This window comes from Anguilla rostrata, chromosome 19 (assembly GCF_018555375.3).
Source record: "Anguilla rostrata isolate EN2019 chromosome 19, ASM1855537v3, whole genome shotgun sequence".
Taxonomy (NCBI): Eukaryota; Metazoa; Chordata; class Actinopteri; order Anguilliformes; family Anguillidae; genus Anguilla; species Anguilla rostrata.
This window is the reverse complement of record NC_057951.1, coordinates 15645629-15660032: the sequence shown is the minus strand read 5'-3', so window position 1 is coordinate 15660032 and position 14404 is coordinate 15645629. Positions and strand designations below refer to the sequence as shown.

The following is a 14404-nucleotide window of genomic DNA, read 5'->3' as shown; positions in this document are numbered from 1 at the left end:
GTTCCTCTGGCCCGATAAACCATCCTATCTATTCCGTATGAATCCTGATCTATCTCTGCACACGCGTCCACCCCCCCGACCCGTCCATCCAGCGCCGCTCCCCAACGCTCCCGCCAAGATACATAATCTCGCCGGCATCTGAAACACATCGCCCCGGTCCAGCCCTCTCCAGCTGGGAGCACAGCAAGTACACATACTGCAGGAGTGATGTCAGGAAGGGTGGAAACAGAACTGTGCCTCTTCATAAACAACCTTACAGGGACCCTGCATCTGAACCATAAGATCCGTCTCATAAGACCCTGCAGCTGAACCATAAGATCCGTCTCATATAGGAGGGGGTAAATGCAGGTATAGTAGGGGGTAAATGCTGGTATAGTAGGGGGTAAATGCAGGTATAGATGAGGGTAAATGCAGGTATAGTAGGGGGTAAATGCAGGTATAGGAGGGGGTAAATGCTGGTATAGGTGAGGGTAAATGCAGGTATAGGAGGGGGTAAATGCTGGTATAGTAGGGGGTAATTGCAGGTATAGTAGGGGGTAAATGCTGGTATAGTAGGGGGTAAATGCAGGTATAGTAGGGGGTAAATGCAGGTATAGTAGGGGGTAAATGCTGGTATATTAGGGGGTAAATGCTGGTATAGTAGGGGGTAAATGCAGGTATAGTAGGGGGTAAATGCAGGTATAGTAGGGGGTAAATGCAGGTATAGGAGGGGGTAAATGCAGGTATAGGAGGGGGTAAATGCAGGTATAGTAGGGGGTAAATGCAGGTATAGTAGGGGGTACATGCAGGTATAGTAGGGGGTAAATGCAGGTATAGTAGGGGGTAAATGCAGGTATAGTAGGGGGTAAATGCTGGTATAGGAGGGGGTAAATGCAGGTATAGTAGGGGGTAAATGCAGGTATAGTAGGGGGTAAATGCAGGTATAGTAGGGGGTAAATGCTGGTATAGTAGGGGGTAAATGCTGTTTTAGTGGCTCACCCTCGCGCCGCTCCTCCTCCCTCCGCTGGCTCTTCATGGCGAGCTCGGCGCGCAGCGTGGTGATCTCCAGCTCGTACTCCTGCGTGGCGGCGTGCAGGCGCTGCAGCTCGGCCCGCAGGCGGCACAGCTCCTCCTGCAGGCTGGCGATGTCGTTCTCCCGCTCCGCCGCCGCCTCCTCCGCCGCCTGCTGCAGCTCCAGCACCTCCTCCTGCGCCTCCCGCAGCTCCTCCTGCGCCTCCGCCAGCTCGCTCTCCTTCTCCTCCTGAAGGCTGACCATCTCCTCCTGCACCGAGCGCAGCTGGGCTGGGGGGGGGGGGGTCAATCAGACCTAATTATACATCACCCCCCCTAATGTACAAATCACATCAACGCTTTAAAACCTTGCCCCCCGCATTGTTATCAGCCAATCAGATCAGCCTGCTTTCAGTTTGGCGCGCCCAGCAGCCATTTTGCGCAATGTTTTTCTGAACATATCCAGGAAAACGAAAGGCCTGCGTGTGAGAACATGGCAGCCATTCTGTTACAATCTGCCCCCCGCTTACACCAGAAGCATCACAGATGACCCCAGAACGACCTTGTGATCAGAATGTGATCAAACGTCATACGTCAAGCAGCATAACACCAGCGGCTTCGTCCCATTCTCAATGCGATGTGGCCAATCGCATCGCAGCTTCCTTATGTCATCCCGGGAGCAGTCATGACCGGGGTGTTATCCGGCCGCACCCCTCCAGGGCCCCTCTCCCCCCCTCATTAATTAGAGTGCAGATGGGACGCAGGGCCTTCGCATGTGCGCACCCCCCAATTCATAAGACAAATGTCCCGTTTAATAACCCCCCCACCCCCACCCCCGCCTCCGCCCCAGCCAGACCCAATGCGTCAGGGGTCATCATTGATGGCCTCTTATTTTGGGAGAGGGACGCTCTGTTCCTTTCGTACCCCTGACTCTCTATTCCACTTTAATAGAAACTGTCTCACAAAACTGACATTTATGCCACCAAGACTGGCTCAAGTCAAATATTTTTTCCAAAGTTCAGGATGTCGGGATAGAATATTAAAACTAGTCATTCGATTAAAAGTTTGAACTATTTTAATGTAGTGGAGAGTTAACTACCTTTAATCAAAATGATTTTAGCACAAGCATGATGATTTCTACGGGACTGGATATTGGCACGGTAATATATTTAAAGAAGGCTGACAGCAGTTTTTGGGCACATGAGCTAATCTCGCAGCTGTAGCTGTAGAGGATACCTTCATTAATCACATTAATCTCTACTCGGTCTCGGCTCAGCAGGAAAGGACAGTAATACTGTGTCCGTACGCTTTATTAAGATTGATAAGTCATAGCGGTGGTGCAGGAGCGATATAGCGGACCACAGTGGTCATAGCGGAGATGAGATATAAACGTTGTGGGTAGCCATGGTTGCGCTACCCACAGAGATATAAATAGTGCAGCACAGTTAAGGCCCAGAAGGAATTTATATGGCACATAATGGTCCCGGCTCAGCGGAGGTATAAATGGAGGTGGAGCGCTTAAGGTTTAACAGCGATATATAAACGGCGTAAAGAGGTCACGGTTTATTGGAGATATGAATGTTATAGTTATAGATGGTGTGTGTTGTACATAGTTGCAGCTGAGCACAGATATAAATGAATGTGGAGCGGTCAAAGTTCAGCGCTGCTGAATACAGTATAGGCTGTGTGTACTGCAGTGAGGCTGATATACAGGATGTGTGTACTGCAGTGGAGGTGATATACAGGCTGTGTGTACTGCAGTGAGGCTGATATACAGGTTGTGTGTACTGCAGTGGAGGTGATATACAGGCTGTGTGTACTGCAGTGAGGCTGATATACAGGTTGTGTGTACTGTAGTGGGGCTGATATACAGGCTGTGTGTACTGCAGTGGGGCTGATATACAGGTTGTGTGTACTGCAGTGAGGCTGATATACAGGTTGTGTGTACTGCAGTGGTGCTGATATACAGGTTGTGTGTACTGCAGTGAGGCTGATATACAGGTTGTGTGTACTGCAGTGGGGGGTGATATACAGGTTGTGTGTACTGCAGTGGGGCTGATATACAGGTTGTGTGTACTGCAGTGGAGGTGATATACAGGTTGTGTGTACTGCAGTGGGGCTGATATACAGGTTGTGTGTACTGCAGTGGGGCTGATATACAGGTTGTGTGTACTGCAGTGGGGCTGATATACAGGTTGTGTGTACTGCAGTGGGGCTGATATACAGGTTGTGTGTACTGCAGTGGGGCTGATATACAGGTTGTGTGTACTGCAGTGGGGCTGATATACAGGTTGTGTGTACTGCAGTGGGGCTGATATACAGGTTGTGTGTACTGCAGTGGGGTTGATATACAGGTTGTGTGCACTGCAGTGGGGGGTGATGCTCAGATACAGTACCCTGCAGCCTCTGGATCTGCCGAGTGAAGCTCTCTGCCTGGTGAGCGCTGGCTAGACGCTCGTCCTCCAGCAGACCTGGGGAGGGAGGGAGGAAGGGGGGGAGAGGGAGAGAGAGAGAGAGAGAGAGAGAGATAGATAGATAGAGGGAAAGAGGGGGAGAGGGATAAAGAGAGAGAGAGGTGGGAAGAGAGAGAGAGATGTGGGAAGAGAGGGGGAGGGAGGAGAAGAGAAAAGGCGCATATACAGTATATTAACATTAATTTATTAGTTTCACCTGGCTGTACCTGCAGGGTTTGTTGAGCCTCTGCACGTTCAGTCCAAATGAGTGTTGGGTCATTGAGCGGGTTTTCATTACTTTAGGATATCTTAAATGCTCTCTGTTCGTCTGCATTTATATTTCTTCTGGGTAACCAATTTCATTGGCGAGACGTATTCTCAGAACACCAGAAACGCCCGTGCACAAATTCAGTATTCACCCCCAACAAAGGCTTCGCAACAATCTTGGACCTTTAAGTCTGGCAGCCTCAGTACATCTAAAAATATAATTTCAGATATGCGTGCGGGTGCAGGCGTCATGAGTTATGTGTGTGCATGCGTTATGTGTGTCTGTGTGTGCATGCGTGTTGTGGGTGTCTGTGTGTGCATGTGTGTTATGTGTGTCTGTGCGTGCATGCGTGTTGTGTGTGTGCATGTGTGTTATGTGTGTCTGTGTGTGCATGTGTGTTATGTATGTCTGTGTGTCTGTGTGTGCATGTGTGTTATGTATGTCTGTGTGTGTGTCTGTGCGTGCATGTGTGTTATGTATGTCTGTGTGTCTGTGTGCATGCGTGTTATGTGTGTCTGTGTGTGTGTCTGTGCGTGCATGTGTGTTGTGTATGTCTGTGTGTCTGTGTGCATGCGTGTTATGTGTGTCTGTGTGTGTGTCTGTGCGTGCATGTGTGTTGTGTATGTCTGTGTATGTGCCCGTGTGCACATGCATGCGTCTGACTCAGTTCTAATGACCGCAACAGCAGACAGGCCAGTTGTCCAGCCCCCGGACAGCTGGGCATGTTCAGTGCGAACGCTCGGTGAGGACCCCCTGTCCTCACAGCTGTCAGATGCAGCTAGGTCTGCATTCCTGCCCACTGAGCACGCTCAGAACAAAGGATGCTGGGTAGCTATTTTCCCTGTCCATCCTCTGACCCATTTCCAGGGCGCTCTAGGCCTACATCAGATGCTTTTATACGCGTTTCTTTAAGCAGACAGGTCAGCTGGGGGCTGAATTTGGGGCAGGGGCGTGTCCGGCTCACCCCTCAGCTCACGGACTCCCTCCTCGTGCTTCTGGGACACCTCCCTGGCCTCCCCCAACTCCAGGAGCAGCTGCAGAACCTGGGACCTCAGCTCCTCCAGATCCTGCTCCTCCGTGAGCGGGTCCATGTCCTCCTCTTCCTCCTCCTGCCCTTCCTCTGCTTTGTCCTCCTTTGCTCTTTCCTCCTGCTCCTTCTCCCCATCAGGGGCCTCCACCTCCTTCCCATCTTTTTCCTCCAGCACCTCCTTCTCTTCAGTTGTTAGCTGCTCCTCCATGTCTGGATCATCTAGTTTAAGATCAGTGGAATCATCTAGAAAGGAGAGAGAGAGAGACCATTCATAGAACATAGAAAATATCAAATTATTGCTTTTGCTATAATATGTGTGATCATGCCACTATTAGTTTGAAACTCCTGCAATAAAGCATTTGAATTTGCATTTGGATTTGAGAGATTGTCATTGTCACTGCCCTGGGCCAAATGTCATGGCATTGTAGACCAGGACCAGAACAGCTCAAGTGCAAATCCATAAAAATGAAACTCTTCTCAGGCCTGCCTCCCTTGCACGGTAACTGGCAGTGCATGTCAGTGGCTTATGAGAGGACAGCCCTCTTCTCTCAGGAGAGTTCTGTGGTTAATTATTACACACTCTTCCCCAGCGAGCCGCAGTAGAGAAGCTGTGCAGTTTGACTGAATCTGTCCACGTGTCTGAGAGCTGGCCTGTCATCAGCAAGCCCCCCCCCACTCCCTGTCCCCCCCAAATTTTCACCTGCTGCCCGCTGTCCTTTGGCTGTCATCACTCCCTCTCACAATCACTGCACAACCACAGAAACCAAGTCCGAAACCGCCGTCTGCCTCTGCACTGTAGTCAAGTGCCCCCCCGTGTGGCAGCCACTGGTACTACTCTCTTAGGGACAGCAGACCAGAACCAGTATGTACTGTACACATTTAATTCATACATTTAATTCAGCCATTATATGATTCTGTGATAACTGTGTTAAATATTAATATTAATTCCATTCTGTGGGCATGCAAACGCTGCCTCTTTGAGCTGGACATATTCAAGGTTACAACACCAAAAAATAATATTTAATTCACTGTGTGAATTTGAGTGAGAGGGAGAGAGAGCTCTTTCAGAATGTTGGCCAGCTCTCTTGATTGCTTGCAGGTGTGACTCATTAGTATCAGTGGCCAGGTGCAAACATTTGAACCTCACTTATTCTAGCTGTCTGTTACTCCACCACTTTCTACAGGAACCTTTTGGCACATTTACAAACATTAAAAAGAGTCTACATTTAATAAACAATTAAGGGCTTGTTAGAGTTTAGGGAGGGACTGTGATTGTGGTTGAAATTAAAACCAGCACACCCCCAGGACAGAGTTTGAGAACCCAAGCAAAAGAGCAAATATAAATGAGCTGGTTTTATAATCTTATCTGTTGGCGATATCCCCTGGTCCACCTCCTGTGGAGAGGCCTCCCATCTCTCCACCTGCTGCATCCATTCCCCACCGGGAGCATTCTGGCCCAGACAGAGGAGATCCAAATACAGCCCCCTCTTTCTCTCTACCACTCTCGGTGAATGAAAAACATACTGTATATACATAAAATCATTATTATATATTATTATTATTATTATTCTACATGTTATTTATATGTATGCTTTGGCAATAATTACATTTGTATGTCATGCCAATAAAGCAACTTGAATTGAACTGAATTGAATTGAGCTGAAAACTCTTATTTGGAGGCGAAGAAGCACAAAAAGAAGGGAGAGGTCACCTGACACATTCTGTGCTCGACGAAGTAAAAATGATGACTGAACAAAGCAGGAAGACCAAGACAGGCCATGAGGAAGGACGGGGGGTGGACAGAATGACAGTTAATGACAGTTAAATCAGTTAAATCTGAGGTCACAGTGCAGTGCACACACAGATTAAGATTACTGAGACCCTCGCAGCGTAGAAACCTGTCACGTCAGGTCCTCCTGCTCCGTCGGAACAGGGCAGAGTTTTCACATTAAATCTGATTTAACGGGCGTGTGTAACGGGCGTGTGTAACGGGCGTGTGTAACGGGCGTGTGTAACGGGCGTGTGTAAGGGGCGTGTGTGACGGGCGTGTGTAAGGGGCGTGTGTAAGGGCGTGTGAGGGCTGTGTGACGGGCGTGTGTAACGTGGCGTGTGTACGGGCGTGTGTGACGGGCGTGTGCTTAACGGGCGTGTGTGACGGACGTGTGTGACGGGCGTGTGTAACGGGCGTGTGTAACGGGCGTGTGTAAGGGGCGTGTGTAACGGGCGTGTGTGACGGGCGTGTGTAACGGGCGTGTGTGTGCTCCTGCTGTGAAGGTCATTCTGCGCGGCTCACTGCCGCGTGTCAGAACTTCACAGAGAGCCTCCCGCCCCAGCGTTTCAGTGCCTCCCTCATTCTGTCACTGAACACCGCCGAGCGGCACGGACAGGTGTGCCCTCCGCAACCCCCCCAAACCAAACAGCCCCGCTCTCCAATTCCCCCGCAGCACGACCGGTCCCGTCTCAGCCCCCCACCCCCCCCGTCGCACCCCACCGCCCCCCGGCCACAGTAATCCTCTCTGACACAGGGCCAGGGCCTGGGACTGGGGGGATCCTACATTACACAGCACACCCACAAGCACACAGTCCACAATGCCTGCATTTCTGCTGTTATCAGTGTGGTCAATCAATGATTTCACATTGTTATTATTAGTATTATTGTTATGATTAATAGTAGTAGTACCCAGAAAAATGTCCAGTGTTACTTCAACTCTTACAGTGTTAACATTGCAGAGTGGGACCGAATGTTATCTGTCAAGAGTTGAATTAACACTGGACATTTAATTGTGTAATAGTAGTAAGTTGAGAGTAGTAAATGAGAGAGAAATAGCACTAGTAGTAGTAAAAGCAGTGGTAGTAGTTGTCTCAGTAGTAGCAGCGATGTTGGTAGGTGTACTAGTGGTGGTTGTAGCAGTAATATAGTAGTAGGTGTAGTCATTGTACCACTGTAGCAGAAGCTGTTCTGTAAGTAGCAGGCTCTGATTGGTTGGCAGATAATTAGGGCTTTCTTCTATCGCTTTCATGATGAGCCCTCCAGCTGCATAGTAACACAATGCCGCTCATTCACTCAGTCACCCTGAGATCAAGGCTCTGTCAGCGTCTGTGTAATAGAGTCTGTTTGTTTACTCCACACCGTGCGCCAGCAGCTGAAAACTGAGCATGAATGCGTCACACATTTCCATTTTCTGTCTGAATTAAATCTGGAGTATTATTAAAAAATAATCACATCACACCACGGCTGCGATGATTCATTTAACCGGAATTAACCCCACCTGACAGTAATTATACCATCTCCTCGGGTAACTGAGGGTATTCGGCGGGCCCGGTGATGTAATGGCTCTGGCTCAGGTGATGCTGGCGTCTGCGCTTAGCTGAGTGTAGAGCACGGCTAGGTCAGAGCGTCAGGGTGAAGGATGGAGAGTTAATTACGAGCAGGCGGGGGAAGTGCCTCTCTCAGAGTCCGTCCGTCTGTCCTGATCGGGCTCATTACACGGTCGCGGCACCAAGCGCCGGCGGGGAACGGGAGCTTCAGGAACCAGCGGACAGCGGAACGGTTCCGCTTTCATACTGCAGTGAAAGCAGCGGCGCCGTCTCTGCGAACGAGGGTCATTATCACGGGTCGTCACGGCAACAGCTGAGATTAGTCACACTCCATTCGGTTCATAAACCGCAATCCGAGTCGACCGGATGCGGCGGAACACGGCGATGGGTCGCGGCTGGCTCTGCTGGCGCTGTGGGGGTTGCCAGGCAACAAGACCCGGAACCTACCCCGCCCCCCCCACTGTGTGGCTTCGGGACCTGCGTCACATCTGTGTGCGTGTGCACGTCGCCGGTGCGTCACAAACAAGGTCGTCAAGACAGGACTCGCCTTCGCACGCTTCGGTACTGATGCTGAGGAACGGCTGTCAGTCTAACTGTACGGAACTCTGATGCAGCAACGCCATGGAAACCAAGGCCTTCCTGTGAGGCAGCTCAGAGCGAAGGCCATCCCATAGACAGATGACCCCTTCCTGATCTGAGATGCACTGGCTGTGAGGTGCACAGACTCTGTGCGTGTGGAAGCAGTCTCTGTGCTCTCTGTCCATAACGCAGGTTGTCGTGGTGATGGAGATGTGGCTCTCCTCTCTCAACCTGGCTCAGTCTGTTTAATAGTGCACTGGATTAAAATCACACATCTGTTAACATGGCCACACACACTCATGCACGCACACACACTCTCACACTCACAATCACACTCACAGACACATGTAAAGACAAATCCATGCACACGTATGCACACACAGACACGTTCACACAAACACAAGTACATGCACACACAGGAACAAGCATGTGCACATGTACACACATGCACACGCACACACACACACTTCCATCAGCGGTGCTCATTTCTCCCATTATAATTGCAGCCTCATATTTTTCCCCCAGTAAAACGCCCCGCTGAGCAGATGAAGGGGCATTATATTCCTCCCACTGGCTCCCTGCGGGGTCTTCAGAGGGGCTGTTAAAAAGCCGTTTACAATCGCCCGGGTCAGTAATGACCGCCCGGGTCACTAATGACCGCCCGGGTCAATAATGACCGCCCGGGCGCCGCGGTCATCCCGCCACATCCTCCTCTTCGTTTCGCGCGGGATTCCGGCGGACCGGCTCGGAACGACGTTTCCGCGGCGACGGAATGCGCTGTCCCGGGCGTTACGAGCCGCCAGAGCGAGATTACAGCCCTTCACACGCGCTGAGGAAGCCGTAATGACCAGCTGCCCCGCCCCCCGCCCCCCCGCAAGGACCCATTTAACACTGCGCTGCAGATCAATATCCAGGGTCAGCGCCTCACACCCTTCCCACGCCCCCCCCCAGCGACACAGCGCGGCAGGCTGGATCGAGCCCGGCCCACAAGCCCACAGACACACCCCCGCATCCATTTTGAGAGCTCCGCCCAGCAGGACGCTCACGCTCCGACAGGAGGCCTCGTCAGACCGAATCACGGCCCGCCGCAGGGCGCCGCCGCTCGCTCTCCGCAGAGCGACGGGTTACCGGGGCGACAATTAGCAAAGCTGTGAGCAGCTGCAAGCTGTAAACAGATACACACTCCAGTGAAAAGTAAAAAAGAAATGCATTTCCCTTCTGTAGGATCCAGTTCCCTTATGGGGAACGTGGCAGAGGGGCAGGCAAGGAGGCCGAGGAAGTTTGTTTTATTTTTAGTTTATTTTAAGAGCACGGCAGAGTTATTTATTCCGTATATCTGAGGCATTCCAAACGGAAACCTCTGCGTGTGCGTTTTAAAATTCAGTTTGTAGGTCGCCTTGTGCCTCCTGCCAAAAGCTTTGTGTACAAAGCAAGCGATGAGCCAGAGCCCTATGAAGCCCTGCGTCTTTATTAAAAGCCCTCTAATTCCCCAGGATACTACACTAAACACAGTCACCCCTCCACTGAGCTTCATGCCTCTAGTCAATCACGTCCAAGAAAGCCTTTCCTGCTTAACTCAGAGTGACTCACCTGTGCAGGTGTATCTGTCAGCTAGGCACTCAGCTAATGACATCACCTGACTGACCACGTATAGGGCCCAACCGGCCCAACCAGATGCTGTCTTATATTGCTCCTGTTTAATGCTTGTGATTAGCATGATTATTATTAGTAGAAGCACGAGTTTTATTATTTAAACAATTATTGACTATGCTGCCTCTGGTCCTGCCCCTGACACCACCACCCTGACCCCACCCCCTGGCCAGCCCCAGCCCACCGACTGGCCCACGCTGCCCCACCCCGCCGCCCCGACCCCCCCCGCCCCCAGCCCCGCCCCCTGGCCTCACCAAAGCAAGCCCAGCAGGTAACAGTGTAAAACGCGGCACTGGCTTTGTACACAGAGCACAGCCTGTCTCTCCGGTCACTATGAGACAGAGAACAGTGTGTCACAGCGTCTGTCACTGCTGACACGCTGCCACCATATCTCACATACGCACTGGCACACACGTACGTACGCGCACACACATACACACAAACCCACACTCGCACGCACGTGCACACACACATGATTCAAATTTACACTGTTCACACATTTGTGTTCATTTCAGGTAATTAAAGGGATGGATGTTTAAAGTCAGTATAATTTACTTTCAAAACCAGCGACTCAGAACATTCGGCCTTTTAAAAATCACTTGGCAACAGAATTCCGCTCATTATCCAGCCAGCAGAAATTATTTGAACTGACCTGAACTGTGAAAAATTAAGATTAAGAGAGATTTGAAGAGCGTGACAGAGGAAGAGGAGAACTCACAGGCTCTATAGAATGAGAGAGAGGAAGAAAGGATGAAAAAGACAAGTGCAGACAGTAAGAGAATGAGACAGAGCCTGGACAGGCAGATGAATGGAGTCCAGATCTGTTTATCAGACACTGACGATATATGACAGGGGTCTCTCTCTCGCTCTCTCTCTTTTGCTCTCTCTCTCTCTCTCTCTGGGTGCTGAAAGAGTGAGGAAACTGGAGATCGAGTGCAGAAATAGATCTATAAAAACAAACATCAATCAAAGTCTGAGGTGAAAGCATAGAGCCTCATTAGGTTGGATGATTCAGAGCCCATGACTGTTGGCCCCTCACACGCGCGCACGCACACACATTTAACTGTATGAATATTATATTTTATGTTCTATATTCTATGATATAGAATAGAATGTCCCTGGATTGGTCCGCCGAGGTGGTTCTGTCTCCCCAGCCAATGAAACAGCAGCAGTAATTATTATTCGGCCTCCCTCCCCAGACACTGGCTGTTCAGAGCCACATGTCCTTGGGACAAGCTGCAGCGCCCCCTGCTGCTGGGATTATGAAAGGCCTGCTGTGTATGGCTGGAGACTCTAAGATAGATCTACCGTCATGCAGGATTTCATTTCAACCCAAACTTGGCACAGCTCATTCTCCTCATTAGCAGCTCAGTGAGATCTCTAGCTGCTGAATGAGGTGTGCTTTGCCGGGGTTGGAGTGAAAACCTACAGGATGGTAGATCTCCAGGAACGGGGTTGGGCAGCCCGCATAGCTGGAGTTTAAACCTCAGACCAAAGAACTGCATTACAACTGGAACAACTAATCATTATGTCACAGATTTGGATAGCCGATCCAGCGGTAATGCACTTTGTGGTCTAGAGGTTTAAATTCCAGCTAAGTACACTGAAATTGACCCTACATATTTTGCTGTGATATTCTGCATTCCTGTAGTATTCTTGGCTTGGTGCATTTCCACCAGCCTGTAGGTGTGAGACGTCAGCAATCTTGCTCAGCGGCTGATGCTGAAAGCTCCCAGAATTACACACTTCTTGGAAACCTGCTACAATATTCTTTCTCCTGTTGACACGTTTTCCTTTGAAAACACCCCCTGAGTGTGCTTGGGCGTCGGGTTTACGAACGTGCTGAACCTCTCAGAGATCTTTCAGAGGGTAAAAAAAAACCCCAAAAAAAACCGTGAGCGGCGGGATTGAATAATGTCCCCGTTCCACACTGCAGAAGGTCACGTCCTGATGATGTCACAGAAGGCTCTCTGTCTGAGATCAGGGACCCGGAGACGCGGCTCGTGATTTTTTGATGGCAAGCAGACGGCGACGGGACGGGGGGTTGAGAACGAGTGAGGAAATGGGCGGACACAAACGGCAGCAGTCAGGAGCCAGAGAGAGCACTTCCTGCAGACCGTCAGACTAAACCACCATTCTACAAACTGAAGGCCTACCTCGCTGATTATACACCACATATCCACTATACCGTTACTCATTATAGACCACAAATCTACCACAATCATGCCGATTGTACCCTGAAGATCTACCACACTGATGCTGATTATACACTGACCATCCATCACACCGATGTTTACTAGCTGCTCCTCAGATCAGCCATGCTCATTCAAACAGTGCACGTCCAGCCACATAATGTGCCCAGTGGGGGTGCACAGCACTGTGCCACAGACATCACATCGAAAATCTGCACAGATACGACGACCTGCGCATACTGTGACCAACCCCAACCGACAGATTTTGAGGCGTAACCTAGCAACCGTGGAGCAGGCTTTTGTTTTGCTAGCTGCTCTGAGCAGCACCGAACAGTGCAGGTTTCAATGCGGCACTGGAGCCTCAGGAGGAGAAACACGACCGCTTTTCTACGCGCTGAATTTCACTGAGGCCGTTAAAAGAGACCTAAACTTGATTTAATGCTTTTTCTTTCCCTACTGCACACAACAGAAGACACCGCTGGTATGCAGACAGAAACTGCAATATGGGTATTAAAGAAGGTGTCAAAATACACTAAAATAGAACAAGATGGTACCAAGCGAATTACAGCACCCACAGGGGTGGACATAAAATTTGAAACAGACAAATAACAGCCTGATATCCTTTTACCAAAAATAACAACTGAGAGAGAGCAAAATAGAGATAGAGAAAGAGAGAAAGAGAGAGAGAGAAAATATAAATGCCAGGAGAAGTAGGTCAGTGATACTGTCACGCGTGATCATATCCAAATGAACCCGTTTTGAGGCATCTGTGAATTTTTCCCCTTTCCTCAGGGAGAGCCCAGCCAGCTCTTCACGGTTCAGACCAACGCTGCAGCACAATGACCTCATTCCATGCATGTGCGCTCAGTACGTGCCTGAACTCTGTAGCACTGCAGGAGTGCGTGTGTGCCTCTCCTCCTCCATCTCACTGCTCAGGTGGCTCAAGGTGCTTGCTCAATTGCCATGGAGACAAAACCCTCTTCTCCTGCCAGTGCTCTGTCTGTGTCCTTAAGCTTCTTTCAGCCAATCAATACGCGGTCTGTGCCCTTACGCTTCCAGTGGCCAGTCAGTGCTCTGTCTGTGTCTTTACACTTCCTTTAGCCAATCAGTGCTCTGTCTGTGTCCTTATGCTTCCTGTGGGTGTGCCCATCTCTCTGTAGGACTCTGGGGAGAGTCAGTTGGAGAGTCTGCCTCCAGGTGACTCTCTACAGGTGAAACCTGCAGTAGGATGTCTCTCAGGGATGATGTTTTGGCATGCTGGTCTAAGTCAATCTTTCTGCAGAACGTGGTTCAAAAAAACCTGCACCATGTGCAAGTTCACAAAATTCTAACCGTAAACAACGATCACTCACACTGCATTAATACTACACTGAGCCCTGTCACCACAGTGATCCTCCATATTGCACTGGAATCTTTTTAGTTTGCTCTCACTTTCTGCCAAGAAAGTGGGTCATCAGTAATTGAATTTAATAGAGTTGTTCACTCCTATTAGACAAAGCATCTGTGTGATGTGCAAAGCTACTGTGTGCACAGTCTACTCCAGGGACAGGAGGCTATCTTTAGCCTGCAAGGCGGAAACAGTTCAAGCACTCTGCACTGATCTGTCACAGGAACTTCCTTCACCACAACAAAACATCACTCCAGCTTCCTTCCCTCTCTGTGAGCTCTGACATCCACGTGACCTGTGACCCATGACCTCCGACCTGCAAGCCACACTCTCTCCGGCTATAACAGTACAGTAACCTGCAGTTTGTCTCCGTGGAAACAGGGATGACACACAGTGGGCTTTCAGGAAGTGGCAGACAACAAACTCAGGTCAGGGGAAGGGGGAGAGGGAGGGTAAATGGGGTGGGTGGATCAGGGGGGAAGAGCCAAAGACAGAAGAGGAGGCAGCATCAGGGAGAAGAAGAGGAAGAGAGAGGGA

At 50.2% G+C, this 14404-nt stretch overlaps 2 protein-coding genes across 10 annotated transcripts in view; one reads left to right on the top strand and one right to left on the bottom strand.

The window, feature by feature from the left end:
* The window catches only part of LOC135245909 (glutamate receptor-interacting protein 1-like), a 402070-nt gene that overhangs the window by 313778 nt on the left and 73888 nt on the right, over nucleotides 1-14404 (top strand). The window lies entirely within an intron of this gene.
* The window catches only part of LOC135245912 (coiled-coil domain-containing protein 136-like), a 31467-nt gene that overhangs the window by 8986 nt on the left and 8077 nt on the right, over nucleotides 1-14404 (bottom strand). For all 4 annotated transcript variants that reach the window (XM_064319298.1, XM_064319297.1, XM_064319300.1 and 1 more), the window contains exons 3-5: nucleotides 4676-4984; nucleotides 3387-3461; nucleotides 979-1281 (exon numbers count right to left, since the gene is read on the bottom strand). In XM_064319298.1, the coding sequence (XP_064175368.1) occupies nucleotides 979-1281; nucleotides 3387-3461; nucleotides 4676-4984 (687 nt within the window). The remainder of the gene's footprint in view (nucleotides 1-978; nucleotides 1282-3386; nucleotides 3462-4675; nucleotides 4985-14404) is intronic.